General features: G+C 42.4%; 1 protein-coding gene across 2 annotated transcripts in view; it reads right to left on the bottom strand.

Annotated features, from left to right (window-relative positions):
• The window catches only part of Gsdme (gasdermin E), a 73,114-nt gene that overhangs the window by 4,810 nt on the left and 42,955 nt on the right, over positions 1-25,349 (bottom strand). Inside the window, exons 4-9 of one of the 2 annotated variants that reach the window (XM_046463502.2) lie at positions 14,255-14,426; positions 13,703-13,823; positions 9,562-9,726; positions 7,563-7,690; positions 5,841-6,006; positions 3,694-3,767 (exon numbers count right to left, since the gene is read on the bottom strand). In XM_046463502.2, the coding sequence (XP_046319458.1) occupies positions 3,694-3,767; positions 5,841-6,006; positions 7,563-7,690; positions 9,562-9,726; positions 13,703-13,823; positions 14,255-14,426 (826 nt within the window). Of the gene's footprint in view, positions 1-3,693; positions 3,768-5,840; positions 6,043-7,562; positions 7,691-9,561; positions 9,727-13,702; positions 13,824-14,254; positions 14,427-25,349 lie in introns of both variants that reach the window. The other variant, XM_046463501.2, reaches the window with a different exon arrangement.

Consider the following 25,349-nt stretch of genomic DNA (forward strand, 5'->3'; position numbering starts at 1 on the left):
TGTGTCCTTATGTTGTATCTGCACATCTGGTGCAATGTTCACCTCTTCCAATTTTATAAAGTAGCTTAAATAGGAAAACATTTTTGCATTTAGATGGGGTATAGGATTTAGTTGGATAGGTACTTTGTTTGGTTACAGGGTAACTCACAAGCATCTGTGTGCTTTTATGTCAGCAGTGTCTATGAAGGCATCAATCATACAGACTAAAGCAGTTCTTTGCAGTATACACAAGCTTCCACAGGTGTGTGTTTTCAGGCTCCACAGTCAAGATCTGATGGAGCTGGGGCTTGTGGTGGCTGGTTGCAGTTTCCACAGTCTTGGTGGTGTAAGATGTGGACAAAACTCCTCCAAGGTCCCTCAGAGCCAGCATAGATTATGCCAAGTAGTTTGGCACCAGTGGCCACAGTTCCGAGACAGAAGATTAACAGGACACCATCCACAGAACTCTCAGGACGGAATGTGGGTGATGCCTGGTCACATGGCACCAGCAGCACTGGTGATGCTGGGGCCTTTGGCAGTGGTAATCATGGGCTCAAGCAAGATCTTGGAACATAGAGGGAACTTTCTCGATGCCCTATAGGCAATTACATCTGGTGCTGGGACTTGTCACCACTGTTACCCACTTTTCCTGAAGCTGTGGTTTTGTGACTTTTGGCAGCTCTGGTCCAAAGTCCACAGGCAATATAGGAGATGTTCCCTCCATTGTTACTTATCTATAGAGAGCATGTACAGATCACATTTGCACTTGCAGTACTGGTATCAGTGTTCCTGGAGATGTAGCACATGGGAGAGATCTTATCTAGGTCCCATAGATTGAGCACAATTGGTGCGCTGAGGCTTTGATATCTGCATTCCTGGATGCAGACATGGATGGGAATGTCCCTACGTCACACAGGGCAAGTGCTGGTGGGGCCAAGGCTTACGGCATTGGTGGTCCTGGAGAATATGAAAGGGGCCTTCCTCCAGTTCTCGGATAATATTGAGTGGTTTTGAGGCTTTTTGCACCAGCAATTATATAGTACCAAGGCCTTGGGCTGGGAAGAGAGCATCTCTAGTTCTCAAAGAGGGTGGGTTTGGAGCTCCTGGTAACTGGGTTCCTCAGTGGGTACTTTCCCATCACCTGATGGACAGGTACAGGTGAAGCCTGGAGTTTATAACAGGGGCTACCTTCCCAAGGCTGTGAGCTGGTGAGGAAACCTTCCACAGACAAACATGGAGCTTATGGCCATGGCTTGTTCTAAAGCTGCAGCATGCTAATGGGGATGTTTTTTGCCCATGGAAGGACTACTAGACTAGGCAACTGCTGGCCCTTATGCCAAGATGGCATGTAACAGTGATCACTGTAGAGTTCTAGTCGCACTGGGGAGGCTCTTTGGAGCAATTTAAATCTTGTAAGTACTGTGAAGTTCTTCTACACTTGCCCGCTTACCCTTTCCCAGTTGTGTTCCTGGACCCTGTCCAGGAACCAGGGTTGAAGTTATGAATTGCTTTGCTCTTTTTTTCTCAAGGCTGTCTTTCTGACTCTCTATGCTTTTTAGGGTTCCTGTCACTTCATTGCTAATTTCCAGAGTTCTCCCTCAGTTACTCTTCTGGAAATATATTTTTTCCTTTGCTGCCCTGACTCTTCTCTGTGGCAGTTGCATGCAGAGTACCATTGTTTATCTTCTGATTTTCGGGAGGGGGCGGGGGTTGTTTGTTTTGTTTTAAATGAAAATGTCAATTTCTTATGTATTTGCAGGCGTTCTCAGAGGTAGGTACCATCATTTGTTCAACTATGCTTCCTACCTCAAGAAACATTGCCCCTGCTATTTCTTAAACTGGTAAGACTTTCTCTCCAAATTTTCACATCACCCTTCCCTTTGCATCCCTCTATTGTCAGCTGCAAAGCCATCTCCAAGGCCTCTTTCCTAATCCCCTCCTTAGGCCCACCACACATTCCCACCACTATTAAGTTACTCCATTGTCTCCCCAAATTTACTACATGAAACAGCTCCTTGATAGGAACTGTTTGCCCTTTCCTCTTTCTAAACTCTAAGCTGCCTGTGAAAGCAGAGATCATTTACGCTGCCTAGAACACCAACACAGAATATTGAAGTAACGTAAGTTCTTCAGAGGCTACTTTGGAAATCGCTCTAATTCCCAAAACATTTGAAATATTTAACTTGCTTTTAGGGTCTTGATCTATGCCACTCTTAGGGTCTTGATCTATGCCTGTAATGCTTTTTTTTTTTTAAAGAGGATAAATTTTTTTGTAATGAAGCAGGTCTATAAAGTATGCATAAATTTTTAACTGTTTCTGAAGGAAATCCAAAAGAAATTCCAGAAATGTTCAGAGCAACATTTTCAGTAATGAAAAGTAATATGCAGCTTATCCAGGTAACTGAATGACATGCATTGAAATGTACAAACACTTGTTGTGTTGATCATCAAAATCAGCCTCATGAATCTACACCTTTGTAAATTCACCAAACAGAGCTTGCAGCACAGTGTAACCACTGGTTAATAAAACTGTTTGGCCCAGATGGTAAACTATGGATTGAACTTTAGAGAGGGGATTAGTCCTGCTCTTTTAAGCATGAGTACCACATCTCAGTAATTTCAGCATGAGCTACACTGTGCTTGCCAGGGACTGCTGAGCAGCATCCAGCTGCCTTCTCTAACCACCTGCCAACCCCTTTTACCCATAGGCACTTTGGGGAATAAAAAAGACTATAACTGACCAAAGGGGCAAAGTTAACATTCTCTACTGATTCTAACTTTTGGCAAATGTGTTAATGTACCTGATAATGTTCTTCCAAAACCCATCAGACAGAAAAAAGGCAGATGCAGGTAGACTTTGTACCCTATTCTTTAAAATATATATATATATATGTATGTGTGTGTGTATATACACACACACACACACACATATATAAGTTTTAGGTGGACACAATATCTTTATTTTACATTTATGTGGTGCTGAGGATCAAACCTAGTGCCTCATGCATGCTAGGCAAGCACTCTACCATTGAGCCACAACCTCAGCCCATGTACCCTATTCTTAATCCCTTTAAGATACTCCTTCAGAAGGCAGAGGCCTAGCTATAGAGAGATTGTGTGAAGACATAGGAAGGTCTCTTTCAAAAAAAAGACTTTTTGTGTATGTCTTTGTTGAGCAACCTTCAAAGGGCAAACAATGTTAAACAGAATGCCATTCATTGTGCAACTCTTAAGTGTGCTCTACCAGCCTCTCCTAGTACATGGGGGCAACACAAAGATAAAAATCTGGAACTAATGCACAAGGAAGGGGACTATGAAGTATGAGTTTGTTGGGGGAAGAATTAGTCACAGGATTTTCTTTTGTATATACTTCCTGAATGTAATTAATTAGTCTGAATTCTTGGGGAAAGCTAACTTGGTAAGTGCAGAGCTCACAGTTGCTGCAAAAGAACACAGCTGCTATTTTGCTAATCATTACCTACAATTAAAATGATGACAGTTTCTATGACCAAATGACATACCAGTTTAAGAAATGGCAGGGGCAATGTTTTCCCATGAGATGGGCATGTACATTATATATAAAATTGAGTTTACTGACAGTACCTGCTTAAACTAGCCTGAGAGCTATATGTGTTTATCAGTTGCTAGGAGTCTACCCCAACTTTAGTTCCCCATTCCCATCCATCCTAAGATCCAATCTGGGAAGTTCCTTACCAAGTAGCACAGTGCAGGAATAATCTTCAGGTTCCAGCAAGTGCCCAGTAGAGATACAGCATTATCTGGCATTTCTAAAGGAGGAAGGAAAAAAAAAAAAAGTCACTGTCAAAAATTCATTCATGGAAACAGCCAGTCCCTGGGTGGTACTGGTGTACTTTCCCACCAGCCATGCAGGGGTGAGTGATACTCTGTCATTGTTGATTGAATGGATGGTTCTAAATGGACAACTTCCCCCACATTCTCATGGAATCTCTTGCTCCAAACCAAGAAGATGAAGATGGAACACACATACAGCGTAGTAGAAAGATCACAGCAGCTGAGCCCCTGTCATAGCCATGTCATCTGACCATGTTTCCTTTAATTTCCAGGTGGTGCCTGAGCACCATGTAATCATTATCTTCACCCCTTATTCTTGGAAACATTTTTGTACCATATTACTCAGAATAATATGGATTAGGTGCCAGGGCACAGAATGAGAGAACAGCACCTGCATTATAGAGCTTTCTGCTGCCACTCAACTATGATGTCCTGTACTAGATATGTTCCCCTTCCTCCACACCTGGGGGTGCCTAAAATGTAATATAAGCTCCCCCAGTGTGTCTTGAACTTGAGTGAATTATGTTGACTGCTCTTTCATGTACCAATTCAGTTTTACAAATGAGGTCTGAAGAGTCCAGAGCATGTGACTTGCTTATGGTCACACGTATGGAGGAAGCTTTCCAGGAGAAAGGTCAGATTGTGGGACTGAAGTACTGATAAAAGCTAAGGGTACTAAAAAGCAAAAATAGGTTTTAGGACTCAAAGAGGAGCCCATTTTCTGCTCCAGCAGCATCCCTATTCTTAGAAGACTGTGTTGTCTAGAAAAGAAGGTCAACTCAGAAGGACCCGGGGTTTGCAAAAGAGCTTTAAACTAGCCTGCCCTCTGCTGTGACAGGCCAGGAAGTGAGATCCCAGTCCAGAGAGATGGAAAAGGGCAGCAGGGAAGCACTGGTTTAGAAACTGGCTGCACTGAAAGATTTCACTGTCTCTGAGCTTCCAGCTCAAAAACAGCAAGTATCTCATGCTGCAGAGAAGGTCTAGGATCAGGAAAAAAAGGGGAACTGGTACATTCTCCCTGTCAGCCATGTGCTACATATTTGACATCACTATAAATACACCTGCTACATATTTGGCAGCCTATAAATAGATGTTTCAAGAAGTAACAGGGTATGTGATGAAAAGGCCTCTCACAAGCTGAAGAACTCTGGCCTGTGGATCAGGTCCTGATAGAATGTCTGTAATCAAAGATTCTAATACAATAGTGTTAATATTGAACTAAAGTCTCTAGTGGAGATCCACAGGGCTCTCTGTCTTGTCCTGTCTTAGTCAACCAATTAAAACTTTTATCCATACTCTCAATAAGACATAGAGCATACATTCATCAGCATATAGAGCTGGGAGACATCCTCTCTGATAATTGCTTTTGTAAACTTAAGATTCCTGGGCCTCCATTTTTGTGCAGTGTTGGGGAGGAACCCTGAATGCATCAGTGCTCTAACTAGCAGCTCTTGAACTAAAATCAGTAGTGCTGGTTAGTCCTGTCTTGCCAAAGAGGGAACTGAAAACCCAGCTTCTTCACAAAGGGTGACCGCAGGCTCCTGGCCTGGTGAGATTTGATGGCAGAGGCAAAGAGGTGGGGCAGGCAGGGGCTACTACTCCCAACAAGCCCTGCCCCTAGCCTGGTGCACAGGGACACAGAATTTCTGCAGCCTGGAACTGTCATGGAGCAGCAATTAAGTTTGCCAAGGGAAAGGGGAGGAGCAGGTGCCAAATGAAAGTGTCTGCACCACAGCACTCCCACTCTGGTTCCTGTCACAGGTGGTATTATGGAAGATGATTTCCAGAGTCCGAGGAAAGTCCTGGCTCAGGGAGGGAAGAGAAGCCTTCCAAGAGTAGAAGAGGCTCCAGGTGGACAGAAAGGCCAGCCTCATGCTGGCCAAGCCTCTCTACCCACCTTCCACTTCCTACCCGCCCTGTACTGGAGAAGAGGGATCTGTCTGTACCAAACCTTCCAGTCACCATTCCATGTGCCCTGAAGCATGTACAGTAAGCAACACAGTTTCAAAGCAGCCATTTCTCTTACTTTGTTTTGTCCATTTCCATACCTGCCAGTGCACTGACCAAGAAGTAGGCTGTGGCAAAGAGCTTCTGATTGCTGACCTTATCCTCAGGGCCAGGACGCTCGCCCTGTATCCTGCACCCCACCAGCCGCAGGAAGGCTGTGAGGTCCTGCTGCTGAAGGGGCTTCAGCTCCGCCATTGCCTGTGCTGCCTGCAGGGAGCAGACACCACCAGCCATGTCATCACACTGCAGGGCAAGGGTAGAAGAAAAGAGGATGCTGTGAAGCCATGGCCGAGCGAGGGTGCCCTCACAGGGGTTCACGCACATGCTGCATGCCCTCTACCTTCTCCCCAGTAAAGCAAGGTGCTGAGCCCTTTCCACATTTTGAAGTTACCCATCCATAGTGTTATTCCTCAAAGAGGGAGTAAGCTGAACCTTACCCATTTACTATCCTTTTACAGGAGACATGTGAGAACTATTGGGTAAAAACTTCTAGATCAGGACAGGATTTGTTGATTCAGAGCAGAGACCAAAAACAAGTCATTACAAACAAAACAGATAAGAGAAACATAAAAGCACCATTCCCTCTGGTAATTCAAACTCTGAAAAAGGTAGCCCTCTCAGCCTGGTATGTTTCCAGCCAGCCCCAGCAGCTGGCAGGGGTAGGGTGGCCCTGTAAGGCAAACCAATTCTGACCACCCAGCTCATTCTCCACCCTCAGCCTCCAAGTCCAGACTCAGTTATGCAGGAGCTGCCCCTACACAGGCTGGCTTCTCCAGCATCTGAAGGCAGCTGATCCTCTGTCCACAGGGGGCCAGCCTGACATTTTCCTCTTGAAAGAAGCTATTTTAAGAAGTAAAAAGCAACAGGCTTTTAAAAACATTTGTGTTCTCCCCAGGGCTAAGCTCTGCACCCTCCAGAATGCAAAGGTGTGCCTGCGGGGAGGTTGAGAAATTTCATTGGTAACTAAACTCTTTCAGCACAATCTAATTTCAAGAAGGAAAAATACCATGAATGCTTTGCTGGAACCATAAAGCATTCAGTCAGTTAATTCCAACTCCCTGCAGAAAGAGAAAAAAAAAAGACAAAAAAATAAAAATGACACTACAATAAAAAGATTTCTAAAGCCACAGCTCTGTGTGTGTGTGTGTGTGTGTGTGTATGTGTTGTGCTGGGGAATCAAGTCCGGGGCACACGTGCCAGGCAAACACTCCACCATTGAACCACATCCCCAGCCTAGCTTCAACCTTTTTAAGTGCAAAAGGTCTAGGCATTTGAAGGGTGGACAGCTTATGCTGAAGGTGCTCAACTCATGGTGAAGGTGCTCATTCACAAACTGAAACAATGTGGTCACCAACCAAAAAATGCTAGGAGCCACCAGAAGCTATAGGAAACAAGGAAGGATTCTCCCCTGGACCTTCCAGGGGACCCTCCCAACCCCTTGATTTCTGACTTGTGGCCTCCAGACTGTAAAAGAATAAATTTCTGTTTTTTTTAAGCCCTAAATTTGGTCAGTTGTCATGGCAGCCCTAAAAAAATCATACATCCCTCTCTGCCTGGTATCAGCTGCCTGTCTGCCTTTAAAATATTCAAGACTTATTAATAAAACTAAGAAAGCAAATAGATAAGGTTTAGGAGGCTGAAAAGGAGGTGGGGAAACGTACCACAATTTCATTCTATCTCAAGATAGAATGCCTAACAAGTCTAGCCCATGCACATTTCCAGAACAGACAGATAAAACCCTGCCTTGAGATGTCCAGTCTCACCACTTGCTCCAGGACCATAAGGAGTTCCTCATCAAACAAGACCACCAGGAGGAGGCTGTGCAAAGCTTTCTGTTGCTGCTCTGGCAGTTCCACAAAGGGGCGGAAGTTCCTCGCCAGGAGCAGAGATGCTGTGAAAACAGAGCAGACCCGGAGTCAGACTGCTGTGCACAGCTCCGCACAGCATGGCGAGGCCTGCTGCTTACTGCTAATTGGTACCCATTCTTCCATAGCCATTTCCAGCTGCAGTCAGTCATGGAACTCAGAAATAAAGAACACTGAGTTAAACACCACTCCATGTCTTTCAATCACTAAGCAAACTCTTAACAGGAAGGGAGAGAGGGAAAGAAAAGAAAGAAAGGAGGCCCAGTTTTGTATTTCAGGCGTCAGCTTAAGTCTAATCAATTATTTTCTGGAAGTCAGACTTCCCGTTAGCATGATTTCTGTAGCACCAATTCTCAAGGCTGAAAGACTAAACATAAGTCAGTGCTTTTACAATACTTCAGAGCCATACAATTTCTAAAATACATTCTTTTTATGTCCTTTCTTTACATTGCATATTTTGTATCCTTTCATATTTAATGCATGATTTTCAAAGAGGCTGGCACCCTATGTTCACAGCAAACAGCTATGCCATGGTCTCCCTCCTTTCCTCCTCCCTGTGTACTGAAGATGAGTTACTCACATCCTCTGCAGGATGCTTGGGAGCCCTTCCCCTTATAATCCTCTTTAAGGTTGTCAAAAGCTTCTAATAAATTAAGCCCAACAGAGATTTTTAAGGAAAAAAAAAGATTTCATAAAACAATGCATTCATGCATAGGGCTGATACTAATACATAAATGCAACACCTCTGTTGATAAATTCCAGCAAAAAATGGTAGCAGCTCCACAGACACAGAACTAGTAACTGACATTCAAAAACCTTCCTGTGAATACAATTAGGCCTTTGCCAGCCCCAGCCTGAAGAGAAACACTGATTGTCCTCATTAGGATCTGAGACACAAAGACCAGGCGGGCCCCTACCCCACTCCTGCCCAACATGCACCGCTGCCCACTGCCCCCCAGCTGACTAGAATGGCCAACTCAAAGGTGGGCTTGGGGAAAAGGAAGCAGGGGAAGCCCAGCCCTGGACTGCCTTTCACTTCCATGCAGTGCAGCTGCTGCTGTGCTGCTAACCCACAACATTCTCTAATAGTCAAAACTCCCACTCATCACCTACCTAGACGGGAAAGACCTACAGGATTTGGCCCATAATGGCATTCTTCCAACACTGACATTCTGTGGCAGAATCAACAGGACACAGCAAAGCCTGTTGAGTCTCTCTTCTTATCTATCAAGTCAGAGTATATTCTGAGCCATTCCTTGCTTTTGCCACAGCTCTTACCTAACCACTTGTTTCTCCTTTTCCTTGCCCATCTCCTCCTTCTACTGCAACAAAAAAGAAACCAGCTTTTTAAAACACAACATGGTGAAGAGAAAAAGGAACTGCTGCAGGCACCTCCCAAGTCCTGCCCCTTTCCCACTGGCATCATGTAGCTCTGGCCATGAAGAGAAAGAGCCTCTGAGACAGCACTGTGCGGTGCTGACAAAGTGCTGCTTGTCTTGGCGATGAAGCCTGAAATATAATGAAACAGATGAAAAACCTGGGTTTTTCTAGCTGTTCTTAGTAGTCAGCAGTCTTCCATCGTTACAATGAAAGAAAAATGCCAGGCCCCCGACTTCTCCAGTCCTCAATCTCCTCCTACCCCTACCCACCGAGGGTCATTCTTCCCATAATTTCTTCAATACATGGCGCCCAACATCTGGCCTTCCCTAAGACCTAACCAAGTGGGGTTCAGAGGATTCAGAGGCAAAGCTGCTCCCTTTTTAAAGATTTTTTGTGAGTCAGTGAGGAGTCACTGATCCTCAAGGACACATTACAAGGCCACATCCTATACCCCGGGGTACAGGATTTGCTTAGCCATCAACTAGCCACAAGGCAATACCCACCCGACCATGAATACCTTGTTTTAAAACACTTAACGGCCCATCCTGGGAAGACTTCCCATGCCCAGCATCTGGCATGTCCGCGAATGCAAACTCTCGAAAAGCCATGGGGTCCAGGTAGATGGAGTCAATTCTCCTCTCATGCTCGAAGCCACCGTGCTTCCCTTGGAGGAGGCAAAACTCTACAGTGCAGGAGAAAAGGACAAGCCAGAGAGCGGGTCAGCCCAGCTGTAGCACATCTTAGATCTGCCTTGACCCAACTCAGGCTGGGGCAGAAAACACATCCACCTTCCCCACAAAACCCACCTTATACACCTTATGCTGCTAGACCCAAAACTCAGCACTCCCTTCAAACACAGGAGCAATGGCTGTTCCTCACAAAGCCTTCCAGAGTGGAGTCTCCAAAAGGCAGGAGGCAAGCTTCCACAGGAATGCTTCCTTATCTTGATTTGAACAACCTCTGAACAAATGCAAGCCACCATGTATGAAACAACTGGAGAAATTCGAATACTCATAATATTAAAGAATTATTATGAGTACATTTAGGTGCATGAGTAATTATATGGCTATGTCTTAAAGGAGTCCCAACTTCTCTTTATTAATGAAGGGAAGGATCTCTGGCATGAAAAAAGAAACTACTGACATAAAAGGACATGTTCTATATGAATCTATACAAGTCTTTTTTTAAAAGACTTATTGCTTAAAGGTACTGGAATATTTATAGATGAAACAGTAAAATGTCTCCAATTTGCTTCAAATCAATCCAGTGGAAAAGCAGGGAGGTGGTAAAGTTTTGGGGAAAAACATGAATTGTCCTGGTTATTAGCTCTACTTTGGAACATAAGTGAAATTTCTGTAATAGGAAGGTTTGCTTTAATAATAAAAGAACTGTTTCCAGAAACACTTCCATATTGAGAACTCAGCTAAAGCATCTAAGCTGTGGGTAAAAATAGCAGGTATTGTGTTATGTTTTTGCTAAGCAAAATCAGTGCACGCACTCAAGAATCTGGGTTCCCTCTATGCTTCTATTTTGTAATTGGGGTGCTTAGAGGCCATGGTGTGAACATGTGGCTGGGCCTGGAAACAAACATCTTAGGTTCGTGGCTAAGAACCTCACAAACATCTTAGGTTATATAAGAAAAAGACAGATCAACAAGAGTCAAGCCATGAATTCACTTGCTATGAATTTTACATGACACAGAGCCTCCATGAGGAGATGAAGAACCCAAAGAAAGTTACACCTGAGTGGTTTTGTGTTCCTGTGATGCAGAGGGAGAGTCATGGAGAAGCAGGACAGGACAAGGAAGCCGAGGGCAGCTTCGGACCCTCTTTCTGGGTGGCTGCCTCTCCCTGCTCCAGGAGAGATCCTTCCTCGCTTTATCTGGGGCTTCCCAGGAGATGGGCACCGAGGCCACAGTGACGTTCTTGCTTCTGACATTTCTTCAGACTCTTTCAAGATATTTCGGGGTCTTGTATGTTAAGCCCCATCACAGTGAAAAAGAACCAGGAAAAGCCTCCTAGGTGAAGCCATGCCTAAACATCCACAGATCGGCTCAGAAGGAGCTCGGTGGGCAAGGAGTGGAGGCATGCCCCAGGCCCCAGATGGGAGGGGCAGCCAGCACAGGCTGGGGAGTGGGTTCCAGGATGTGGACTAACACTGGGGGATATCACTAGACGGTGGATTAACACTGGGGGACATCATTAGACGGTGGACTAACACTGGGGGACATCACTAGATGGTGGACTTACACTGGGGGACATCACTAGACAGGTGGTGCTGGTGATGAGAGCGAAAGCTGGGAACACAGGCTGTGGCCAACTTCATGTGTGGGACACAGGGAGCCACAGAGGTGTTTGAGCAGGTGAGTGAAGTGATCCGATTTTTATGTTAAAATAATCCCATTAGTGGTACTGCTAGGATGGAACAGATGGAGCTAGATTCAGAGAAGCCAGTTAGGAAACAGTGGCAGTGCAGGTGGTGTGGCTGGGACAGGAGTCAGACTTCTCACTGTCTTAAAGGACAAGCAGAGTCCCAGCCCAATGTCATCTCACCAGAGGAAGAGAGGTGAGAGACACTTCTTAAGGGCCCTCAGGTTGATAAGGCTGAGTCAGAACATTCTGTGGCAAGGGTGACAGAAACATGGGTTGGGGGGGTAGAGACAGAGAGAGAGAGAGAGAGAGAGAAGCAGAACCTGTTCCCAGTCAGGCAGTGAATTACCAGAACATCACATCAGTAGGATCACCAAAGGCAGAGGGAAAAGGTCCCTGGAGCTCCCGCCCAGGCCAGGTGTGGGAAAGGAGCCAAAGGAAGGGCCTGAGGTGTCCCCAGGGTACCTCTTCCCAGCAGTACAAAGAGGAGTTTATTTTAAAAGACAGTGGAAGCCAGCAAAGAGACAAAGCTTGAAACTGAAATGTAAACAAGAGCCAGACCAGACACGGCTGCACACACACACACACACACACACAGAGTCCAAGAAGAAAGAAGCTCCCCTAGGAGCAACAGGACTCCCCAAAGTGCTGCAAACACTGGATCGGCAGGCACCAGGAAGGTGCTTGTGTACCTAAGTCCCCAGCATGCTTATGGACATCTTCTAGCATGAGCCAAAATTTCAAAAGGCCTTACAAAAATGGCTCATTGTTCATAATCATCAAGGTATGGAAATAATATGTCTATTGATGAATTAAATGGGTAAAGAACATGTGGTATAGATTACACAGTAGAATAGTATTCAGCCATAAGAGAAAATAAAATCCTGTCATTTATGACAACATGGATGAATCTGGAGAGCATTATATACCAGATATAAAGACAAACACTGTATGATCACACTCATATGTAGAATCTAAAATAATCAAACTCACTGCAGCAGAGAATAGAACAGTGGTTGTTAAGGGCTTGGAGGTAGAAGAAATGGAAAGAGAGTGGTGGAAGGGTGTCCAGTTTAGTTACAGATAAGTTCTGGAAATCGAACACACAGAATGGTAACAACAGTGAATAATGGTGCTTTGTTAGCCAACACCTGGAATCAACTTCAATGCCCAGTAACAGAAGAATGGGTGAAGAAAATGTGGTACAACTACGTAATGGAATACTGCTCAGCCATTAGAAAGAATGAAGTCCTGTCATGTGAGGCAGGGTAGATGAGCCTGAAGGACATTATGCCGAGTTAGTAAGTCAGACACAGAAAGATAAACACCACATGAGCACTGTCACTCCTGGCCACTCTTGTCCCCTCCACCTGCCACACAGGCTCCCACCCTGTGCTCCCCTCATGTCATTCTGGAAGCAAATCACAGACATTTTACCATTGCATCTGTGAAATTTCAGGATAATTTAAAAAGTTTTTACAAACGTACCCCTAACATCATCACCAGACCTAAAAAAAGTTAACAATGTGTTAACCATTTGCTTATTCATGTCCCCAAGAAGCTGTAAGAGGTTACAACATGAGCTCTCCTTGGGACCAAAAGGGAAGGACCATGAGCATCTAAGATAAGCAGACATTACTAAAACTAAAACCTTATTTTCTTTGAACAATAACAATGACACACTTGTGATCAGCAGAGGAAGGTCAAGTTTAGTCAATAACAATGACACACTTATGATCAGCAGAGGAAGGTCAAGTTTAGTCTTTCTGGCTTTATACTGGGGCAGGGAAGGTGGAACGGAAACAATGAGGATGATATTAACAGCCAAGGTGGAAGTTAACAGGTGACCCAGGCACACTAGAATTTAATCTTCACCGAAGCCCAAGAGAGAACCCTTTCCCTTTATAGGGTTGGGTAAGCTGCATCTCAGTGGGATGCACAGCCGGCCAGAGACCTCACCAGAGGTCATGGTGTCAGGTCAACACCCCGTCTGCCTGCGGAGCCAACGTTCCTATCCCTCTGCCCTGCTGGTGGGACCTGGCCCCATGCTGACATTTGGCGGAAGAGGTGGCACTGCTCTGGGCCTCCCTCACCAAGCCCCCACACAGTGCTGCCCACTTCACCAGGACCCAGATATGGGACACTCCCAAACTCCTCTGCTATCTCTTCCCTCTCTCGCTATTGATGCCCAAAGCAGAAGGGGATCCTCTACAAGAATGTACCCCAAAGGAACATAGGGGGGTGGGGAGTGGGGGTGGACACACAGCATCCTTCGGAGGCAGCACTCACCAAAGCGGCCATCCAGCTCCACATACAGTTCAATGATTCCATATGCAATGGTGGTGGCAGCTGGGATCTCCAGCACAACGTTGGTGTCCTTGGTGACATTCCCATCCTCCATTGCTGACACCTGTAGGCAAGAGCACATACTCTGACACTCCCTGACTCCTTTCTGCCTCCCCACTGTGTGCATCCTCTTCTACAAGGGGTGCTAAGACAAGATCCATGGAACTTAGTAGGAATGGGAATAGGGCTGACATGGATACGGATCTAATCCTTGTCAGCATCATGATGTTTAACACATATTCCCAAGTCAGTGGCTAACCGACTGTGGCACAAAAGTGCACAATAACCTCAAGTCCTGGATCCAGCAGTGACTGAAGCTGGATCGCCACAAATATGGCAACTACACAGGCCAAGAAACTCTCGTTCACTTGAGTTGTATTTCTGTCAACTTACTAACGAAGTCTCTACCCAAAGAGGCCCCTGACCATGGTCTCCATGGCTAGGACCAAACCGGCTGCCCAGGCCTCGGTCTCTTCAGCCCCTGGCCTTACACACCTGCACCGTCTTGGTCTGGATCCCCACCATGCCACCGCACTTCTCCTCGATCTGAACGTGCTCAGATATCACACACTTCTGTGTCGTCACGATCTTCTGTATCAGGACACACAGGACCTCATTCCTCCTCTCCAGCACCTGCTGCAGCACTGGGTTTTTCAGATTTATTTTTCTGAAAAAGAAAAATGGTCATGAGTGACGTAGAGCCTCGGGGAGGTGTGAATTTCCTCCTCTAACACAGATGGCGGCTGAGAGCAGACAGGTGACAACAAGCTTCGTTGATTTCCTGGTGATAAAGAAGGCAGGTCACCCAGAAAGGCATCCAGCAGCCTCTCCTGAGGCCACCTCACACACGCTCCAGCCACCTTCTTGCGTTCACTATGAGACTCTCAGAACAAAGCCACTGTGTGAAACTGTGGGCCTTTTAACTAGGTCAGGGGGACATTTCCACATCACCTCCTTGCTTAAAAGCCTTCAAGTGCTACACCTGTCCTACACTCACCCAGGAGAGGAGGCCTCATGGATCTGGCCCCTGGCCCCTGGCCAGTGCAGACCTCCCCCTCCCCCCGCGCAGCCTTCTCTCTGTGCCTTAAACACATCAGGCACATGCTCTGGCACCATGTCCCCCAGCTGTTGCATCTCACTGACGCACTGTCACCTCCTTGGGGAGGTATTCCCGGTGCACTCTGCCTACAGAAGCGCCCCACTCAGGTGATCACAGCTTAACGCCACTTCTCTAGAGAGTAAATTTCCATACAGTTATTTTTCTAGCTCATTCCTTTATTTGCTCATGGCCTGCCCCTCAGTCTAGAGTGCACACTCCAGAGGTGGCCCCGGTGCCCCCTGTGCACTGCTTACCTCAGGGCTGGATCAGCACTCAGTACACAGGAAGGGCTCAATATTTTTAGCAAAAGTGAATGAAGAAAGCATGTGGGTTTTTCCTCTTTTTGCTTTAAGGAACAGGTCCAAGAACATGGGTGCTTCCATGCGTGAAAGAGACACAATATATGGCAGATGGAGGAGAAGGAGGGTTTGTACTTTGGCTTAGCACATGGAGGGCAGGTGGATCTCTTCCCTTTTGCTGCATTGCAGTGGCCAACATGAAGTTCAATCCCTTTGTGACTTCTGACAGAAGCAAAAGCCATGAAAGGCATTCTTAAACTCCTTCTCTCACCCACGAGAGGATCATGTCTTCCCCTCTTTCCACAGAGCCAAGACAAAAGTACCCAACAGAAAGGGTGATGAATTTGGGGTTGTGTGAGGACACTGGAAAGGTCAGCAAATTGGCAAAGTGGTCCAGGTTTACAGGAAGAAATGTGTCATCTATATTGAACAGGTGCAGGGAGAAAAGGCCAGTGGCACAATTGTCCCTAAGGGCTTTTACCCAGCAAGGTGGTGACCCTGGGCTAAAAGTAGACAAGGGTTACAGAAAGATCCTTAAACAGAAAGTCAAAGTTTGCCAAGTAGGAAAAGGGCAAATAGACGAGGAACAAAATGATCTTATATACAACTTTCACTTCAAACTGGTAAATTATAAAGGAAAAACTATTTCCAGGAGAGTGAGGGAGAACTCTGGAAATTAGCATAAAACTGACGGAAACCCTTAACAGCGGAGAGAGCGAGAAGACCAACTAGAGGAAAAATAAAACAAAGCTATTTGCAATTTCAATACCAACTCCCACCCGGGTGCAGGGAACGAACACTATGGGGTTTCAGGAAAGTGTCAGCAACCAGATCACAGCATCAGACCAGCAGTCCTGACTGCAGGAGAATTCCACCATCCTTATAAGCTTTAAATCCAATTTGGAGAGCTCCCTGGTCTAAAGTAAACTTCTCTGGGGCTGAATGTGATGGTGCACACCTGAAATCCCAGCTACTCAGCAGTAGGATCCCAAGTTCAAGGCCAGCCTAGCAACTTAGCAAGACCCTGTCTCAATATAAAAATAATAAAGGGATGGGGTGAAGAGCGTGGGGATGCAGCTCAGCGGCAAACTGTCCCTGGGTTCAATCCCCAGTGCTGAAAAATAAAGTTAACTATCCTGTTCCAAAGAAGGAACCTACTTTGAGCTTTCCCCAACCCCTAGAACTCAAATTACTACAATAGCCACTGCTGATGCTATCTTGCTTTAAGGGTCTTGCGGCCAGTTACCTGAACCCGTCAGAAGCTATGGGCCAATATCCATCCCACTGGGCAAAGGGCAACATCCTCAGCATCCTGCAGCCTCAGGACCAGTGGCTGCCATACCTCAGGCATGATTTCTATCCACACTTTTCCCATGGGAACTAAGGATTGGCCTCTGGGACCATGGCATAAATATCACCTGGGTCCCATAATTCCAGGAATGTGTGTAACAGTGCTAGAAGTTTCAACTGCAGTAAGTAACCCCATGGAACACAGGGAAGGGAACATAAAGGGGACTGACCCCAGCATCACCAGTGCTCATCTCAAGAAACCTGGGGAAGCTTCATGCTGTGGCTTCTGGAATCCCATGGCCAGGCATCTCCCACTTCATCATAAGACTCCAAGAGAAAGTTTCCTTCATACCCTCTGGCTGGGGGAATGTTGGTTGCCATCACTTGGCATCACTCATGCAGGCCCTGAGGGACATGGGGACAGTCCTCTACACATCTCACCCCACCAGGACGGTGGTAGCTATCACTACAAGCCCCAATGCCATTAGCTCTTGACACTGTGGAACCTGAAGACACATACATTTGGAAGTCTGTGTCCACTACAAAGTCATACTCCTAACTTCACAAACCACTTTAGCCTTCAGAGACACTGCTGACACGAATCCATAGATGCTTGTGAGTTATCCTGTAACCAAACACAAAGCACCTGTCCAACTGAATCTTAAACTCCATCTCACATAAAAGTAATTTGCACAAAAACTGCTTCATAAAATTGAAAGAGGCAAACATTGCACCAGATGCATGGACACAACATAAGGACACGAGAAACAGGAAATGAAGCATGACACCACAAAGGAAAACAATGACTCTCCAGAAGTGGATCTCAATTTGAAGAAGTCTATGGCATGCCTGAAAAAGAACTTAAAATAAGGATCTGAAAGAAACTCAGTGAGATGCAAAAGAATACAAATAAACAACACAAAGAAATGAGAAAAACATTCAGGACATGAATGAGAAAAAATGCAAAGAAATAGAAATAGTGAAAAGAAGCCAGGCATGGTGGTACACAGCAACATGACAGGAGGATCTCAAGTTCATTACCACTCAGAAACTTGGTGAGATCCTGTCTCAAAAAGTAAAAAAGGACAGGGGATGTAATCAGTGGTAGAGTGATCCTCAATCCAATCCCCAGTACAGAAAAATAAAATTAAACAAAAAAGAGTAAAAAGAACTACTGGGAAGTATTGGAGCTAAAATTTTAATCAATAAAATGAAAAAAAAAAAAACATAATAATGTACACACTGGGTACAATGGTGCACACCACCATAATCCCAGCAACTTAGGAGGCTGAGGCAGGAGGATCACAAATCAAAACCAGCCTCAGCAACTTACTAAGACCTTGTCTCAAAACAAAAAATAAAAAGGGTTGTGGATGTAGTCCAATGATAAAGTGCTCCTGGGTTTAATCCCTGATACCCTCCCACACTCACACAAATGTGCATAACAGACTAGGAAAAAAACAGAACAAAAAATTTCTGAACTTGAGAATAAGTTTTTAGAATTTACACATTCAAATAAAAAAAAGCAGTGGGGGGTGGGTGTGGGAGGAGAGGGGAGGAGGAGGAAAAGAAAGAATTACAAAGAATGACAAAATCCTACAAGACTTATGGGATACATTAAATGAACACATGTTCACATTAGGGGAATTCCAGAAGATGAAGAAAAGGTAAAAGGCATTTAAAACTAATTTCTAGCCCCCAAACTTCTCAAGTCTTCAAAGACATATGCGCATCCAGATATAAAAAGTTCAAAGGATCCCAACTAAATTAAACCAAAATAAACCTTCATCAAAGAATATAATAATCAAAACTACAAGGCAGCTGGGCACAGAAGCTCACACCTGTAATCCCAGTAGTTTGGGAGGCTGAGGCAGGAGGATCTCGAATTCAAAGGCAGCCTCAGCAATTTAGCAAGGCCCTAAGCAATTCAGTGAGACCCTGTCTCTAAATAAAATATTAAAAAAAAACTAGGGATGTGGGTCAGTGGTTAAGCATCCCTGGGTTTAATCTCCAGTACAAAAAAAAAAAGAAGAAGAAGAAGAAGAACAAGAAGAACAAGAAGAACAAGACAAAGAAAATCCTAAAACAGCAAGAGAAAAGCACTGCATCACACATGAGCGAAAACCCATTAGACTTAGAGTAGCTATCTCAGCAGAAATCTTGATGGCCAAAAAGAATAGAATGGGATGGTGCATTTAAAATACTAAAAGGAAAAAATTGACAACATTAATACTATACTCAGCAAAATTATCCTACAAAATTGAAGAAGAAATAGTTTATCCCAGTTAAGCAGAAGCTGAGAGAATTCATCACTATAAGAGAAACCCTACAAGAAATACTTGAGGAAGTTCTACACTAGAAGGGATAATAATTAGTAGGAATGAAGGGATAATAACTACCATCATGAAAACACATGAATATAAGAAACTCACTATGAGAACACACACACAAAAGGAAAAAATCAAACCTTTGCAGGACAGAAAACTATAAAATCACAAAAATAAATGAGAGGTGAAAAAGAATAACACTTAAAAAACAAGTGGGATATACAATTAACAAAATGACAGGCGGAAGCTCATACCTTTTAGTAATAACATTGAATATAGATGGATTGAAGTCATCAATAAAAAGACATAAACCAGGCTGGGGATGCAGATCAGTAATACAGCACTGCCCAACATGTGCAAGACTCTGGGTTTAGTCACCAGTACCATCAAAAAAAGCAGGGAGAGGGAGACAGAGAAGACAGATTAGCTGGTGAATTAAGAAAAAGAGAGAAACAGAGGGGTGAGGGAGGAAAACAAGAGACCAACTACATGCTTTTTACAAGACACATAGGCTAAAAGTGAAGGATTAGAAAAAGATTTATCATGCAAATATAAACCAAAGTGAGCAGAAGTATTCATGCTCACATCAGATTAAGCAGGATTTAAATCAAGAACTAAAAAAGAGACAAAGAAGGTCATTCAGTATATGTTGATGAAAAGATCAATTCAGCAAGAAAAAAATTGTAACTATATATGAACCCAACATGGAACCACCCAAATATATAACATAAATAGTAATAGATCTAATGAGAGCAAGAGTGAGAGTGAGAGACTCTCTAATACAATAAAAGTTCAACACCCATTTTTCTCAATAGTAGTTCATCCAGACAGAAAATAAAAAAAGAATCTGAGTTGAGCCAAATCACAAGGCAAATGGACCTAAAGGAATGGATAGAATGTTTTCATCCAACAGCAGCAGAATAAAACAACAAATCAACAACAAAAGGCCAGGCAAGGTGGCGCATGCCTGTAATCCCAGCAGCTTGGGAGACTGAGGCAGGAGAATCTCAAGTTCAAAGCCAGTCTCAGCAATTTAGCAAAGCCCTAAGCAACTCAGTGAGACCCTGTATCTAAATAAAATATAAAAAGGGCTGGGGATGTGGTTCAGTGGCCCCTTGGTTCAATCCCCGGTACCAAAACAAACAAAAACAAAAACAACAAAAAGAATGGAGTGCATATAAATACATGGCAGTTGAAGAAGATCCTCATAAATGTCCAATGGGCAAATCAATTAAATTAAAAGGGAAATTTAAAAATTCCTAGAAATAAATGAAAATGACAATAGCACAGCATATAAAAATTTGCAGGATCCAGAAAGCCAATACTATAAAGGAGATTTATAGAAATACACAGCCAAAAAACAGAAGAGTTCTAATAACCTAACAATATACCTCCAAGACTTAGAAAAGCAAGAACAAATCAAACCTAAGGTTAATAGAAGGAAATAAATAGGAAAGACTGGAGCATAAATAAATCAAAAGTAAAAAAGAATAAAAAATAAAGATAAAACAAAGAGTTATTGTTTGAAAGAATAAAATTTACAGGTTTTCAGCTAAACTAAACAAAATAAAAGAGAGAAGACCCAAATACATAAAATCAGAAATGAAAAAAGAAGACATTTCAATTGATATCACAGACATAAAAAAGGATCAAAAGAAACTACTATGAACAATTGTGCTAAAAACAATAAAGCCTAAATAACTACATTCCTGAACTCATAAAACCTACCAAAATTTAATCAAGAGGAAATAGAAAAATCTAAATAGACCAATAATGAGTAATGACATTAAAGTCTTCCATCTAAAAAAAAATTCCCAGTCCTAATGGCCTTACTGCTGAATTCTATAAACATTCAGAGAAAAATGAATTCTAATTATACTTAAACTATTCCCTAATAGTTTAAGTTTATTCCCAGAAATCAAAATGGAAGAAACTCTGCAAAACCCTTTTGAGGCCAACATCACACTGAAACCAAAAAACAAAACAACAAAAAAGAAAACTACAGACCCATATCCTGATGAACACACATGCAAAAATTCTCCAAAGAATATCAGCCGACTGAATTCAACACATCAAAAAGATCATATACCATGACCAAGTTCAATCCATCCCAGGAATGCGAGAATGGTTCAACAAAGGTAAGTCAGTAAGCATAATACCACACATCAGCACAATGAAGGAAAGAAATCATGTGCTCATTTCAACAGGGGCACAAAAAGCATTTGATAGGATTAAGCATCCTTTCATGATGAAAATCCCAACAAATAAGGTTTGAGAGGAACAGTCCTCAAAATACTAAAGGCAATATATTTAAAAACCCATAGCCAATATCATACTGACTGTGGAAAAGTTGGAAGCGTTTTCTTCAAGATGGGAAAAATGATTATGATGGTAGCGGCTAGGATGTAGCTCAGTGCTAGACCCTAGCAAGTGCAAAGCCCTGAGTTTGATCTCCAGTATGTGGGAAGAAAGTATTTAATAAAATACTGGAAGTCTAGCAAGAGCAATTAGGCAAAGAAAGAAATAAAGAGTCTCCAAATTGGAAAGAAAGAAGTTAAAACTATCCATGTGTGTGGGTGACATGATTTTATACACACACAAAAAAACACTAAACATCCAAACGAAGCAGTTAGAACTGATAAATTCAGTTAAGTTTCAGGATGCAAAAATCAACATACAAAAAACAGTAGCATTTTAAAAATACACAAATAATGAAATTGCTAAAAAAAGAAATTAAGAAAGCAATCCCATTTACAATAGCTACAAAAAAATTTAATTTAACAAAGGAAGTAAAAGATCTCTACAATGGAACACTCTAGAATAATGATGAAACAAACTAGAGAGGACACAGAAAAATGGAAAGATATACCCAATTTGTGGATCCAAAGAATCTATATTGTTAAAATGACCACACTGCCCAAAGTGATGTACGGATTTGAAGCCATTCCTATCAAGGTCGTGATTCTCTTCACAGAAATAGAAAAAAATAATCCCAATTCCTATGGAACTGCCAATACAATCCTGAGAAAACAAATAATATTGATGGAGGCATCATAACAGCTAACTTCAAAACACTCTACAAAGGTATAGTATCTGAAACAGCATGGTGCTGGCATAAAGACATGTACAGACCTGTGGAATCAAGAACACAGAACTTCATCCACATTTGTATAGCCAACTTATTATTGACAAAGGCACCAAGAACATACAGTGGAGAAAAGACAGTCTTTTCTATAAATGGTGCTGACAAAAATTCCGTATGCATATACAGAAGAATGAAACTAAATCCCTTCCTCTCACTGCATGTCATTGTATGTAGGCCATGATTTTTTATATAGGACTCCAAAGACACAGGCACTAATAGTAAAAAGAGAAACAAGAGATTATATCAAACTAAGAAGCTTTCACACAGCAAAGGAAATAACCAACAGAATCAAGAGACAACCTGTAAGTGGGAAAAAAAATATTTGTAAACTAATCACCTGACAAAGGTCAGATATCCAAAATACACAAGGAACTCAAAAAGCTGAACAGCATAAAAACAAACATTAAAGAACTAAACAGACACTTCTCAAAAGAAGACATATAACTAGTACATTAAAAAATTTCTCAATCCAACTAATCGTAGTTACAATAGCTACTGTCAAAATGACAAAACAAAAAAATTGCAGGCAAAAAAGGGAACTCATAAACTGTTGGTGAGAATGTAAATTAGTACAGCCATTTTAGAAACTGATATGGAGATTCCTCAAAAAGCTAAAAGAGAACTACCATATGATCCAACAATTCCACTACTGGTACATATTCAAAGGAGATGAAACCATTACATGAAAAAAATACTTGCACTCCCTTGTCTATTGTAGTACTGTTCACAACAGCTACAATATACAATCAACCCAGATGCCCTATGGTGAATGAACAGAAAAAGAAAATGTGGTCTACATACATAATGGAATATTACCCAGCCATAAAACAGAATGAAATTCTGTCATTTGCAACAACATGGCTGGAATTGAAAATCATTATGTTAAGTGAAATAAGCCAGAAACAAAAAGACAAACACGTGTTCTCGCTCATTTGTAGTAACCAATACACTGAAGAATGGAATGGACTACTGAAGGGTAAGGGGAGGAAGAACAAAAAGAAGTTCACTAAGGGGAATCAAAACAGTGAGCACAAGAATTACTTTTAATTCTTCTTTAGCAAAGTAGGGTAACTGCTGTTAAAACAATCTGTATTTCAGAATAACCAGAAGAGTACAAAATTCCCAACATATCAAAATCGTTAATATTTGAAGAGATGGACATGCCCCTTGCCCTGATTTGATCATTATACACTGTAAACATGCACTGACTTACCATATTAAACCTCATAATGATGTACAAATTAGGTCTCAATAAAAACAAAAAATTAAGAGGCTATACTTTTTCCAATGTATGTTTTTGGCACCTTTGTCTAGTATGAGATAACTGTATATATGTGGGTTGGCCCCTGTGTCTTCTATTTTGTACCATTGGTCTACATGTCTATTTTGGTGCCAATAACATGCTGTTTTTGTTCCCATTCCTCTGTAGTATAGTTTAAGGTCTGGTATTGTGATGCCTCCTGCTTCACTTTTCTTGCTAAGGATTTCTTTGGCTGTTGTGGGTCTCTTAATTTTCCAAATGAATTTTATGATTGCTTTTTTGAGTTCTCTGAAGAATGTCATTGGAATGTTAATAGGAATTGTATTAAATCTATATAACATTTTTGGTAGTATGGCCATTTTGGTAACATTAACTCTGCCTATCCCGGAGCATGGGAGATCTTTCCATCTAAGGTTGTCTTCAATTTCCTTTTTTAATGTTCTGTAAGTTTCATTGTAGAGGTCTTTCACCTCTGGTCTCTTCAACAAATAGTACTGGGAAAACTGGAAATCCATATGTAGCAAAGTGAAATTAAATCTCTATCTCTCACATGCACAAAACTCAACTCAAAGTGGATCAAGGACCTGGGAATTAGACCAGAGACCCTGCACCTAATGGAAAAAATAGCAGGCCCAAATCTTCATCATGTCGGATTAGACCCCGACTTCCTTAACAAGAGTACTAAAGCTCAAGAAATAAAATCAAGAATCAATAAATGGGACGGATTCAAACTAAAAAGCTTCTTCTCAACAAAAGAGACAATCATTGAGGTGAAGAGAGAGCCTACAGTATGGGAGCAAATTTTTACCACATGTACATCAGATAGAGCACTAATCTCCAAGATATATAAAAAACTCAAAAAATTGAATACTACAAAAACAAACAACCCAATCAATAAATGGGCTAAGGAAATTGACAGACACTTCTCAGAAGAAGATATACAAGCAATCAACAAATAAATGAAAAGGTGTTCAACATCTTTAGTAATTAGAGAAATGCAAATCAAAACTACTGTAAGATTTCATCTCACTCCAGTCAGAATGGCAGTTACAAGAATACAAGCAATAATAACTGTTAGAGAGGATGTGGGAAAAAAGGTACACTCATACATTGCTGGTGGGACTGCAAATTGGTGCAACCACTCTGGAAAGCAGTATGGACATTCCTTGGAAAACTTGGAATGGAACCACCATTTGACCCAGTTATCCCACTCCTTGGTCTATACCCCAAGGACTTAAAATCAGCATACTATAATGACATAACCACATCAATGTTTATATCAGAACAATTCACAATAGTTAAATTGTGGAACCAACCTACATGCCCTTCAATAGATGAATGGATAAAGAAACTGTGATACACACACACACACACACAGACACACACTCACAATAGAATATTACTCAACATTAAAAGAGAATAAAATATGGCATTTGCAGGTATATGGATGGAGTTGGAGAATATCATGCTAAGCAAAGTAAGCTAATCCCAAAAAACTAAAGGCTGAATGTTTTCTCTGATTAGTGCAGGCTGATCTATAATGGGGGGAGGGGAGGCGGCAATGGGAAGAATGGAGGAACTTTGAATTGGGCAAAGGGGGGTGCGGGGAAGGGTTATGGAGGTAGTAAAGATGGTGGAATGAGATGAACATCATACATGTATGATTGCATGAATAGTGCATCTCTACACCATGTATAACCAGAGAATTGAAATGTTGCACTCCATTTGTGTACGATGAATTGAAATGCATTCTGCTGTTCAACTAAGTAGAGCAAATAAGAAATTTTTTTAAACATGATGCACTCTACATACTAGTGTATGAAAAAGGCAAATTCTGATCTCCTAAGATACTGCAGCTAATGGTTCTAGAAGGTGGAGCTCAGGGTGAAAATTCAGACATAGGACTCAAGGCAAACTGAATAAAACCAAGCCTCAGGTCCTGATCTGTATCAAATTAATTACATCTTACAAGTTTTCCCACTCCTTTGGGGGAATTTTAAAAATAATTAGTTTTGCTTTTGAAAAATAATAATCTAAAAATATATTATCATTCAATTTTGTGGAGTTTCTATGCCATTTGTGAGTTTGTTTAAATGTGTCATCTCAGTTCCATCCTCTGAAAATGATTACAATAACCTATGATATATTTCAAAATGACTAAAAAAGTAC

This window comes from Marmota monax, unplaced genomic scaffold, assembly GCF_021218885.2.
Source record: "Marmota monax isolate L192 unplaced genomic scaffold, Marmota_monax_Labrador192_F-V1.1 WCK01_AAM20220418_F8-fsc00057, whole genome shotgun sequence".
Lineage (NCBI taxonomy): Eukaryota > Metazoa > Chordata > Mammalia > Rodentia > Sciuridae > Marmota > Marmota monax.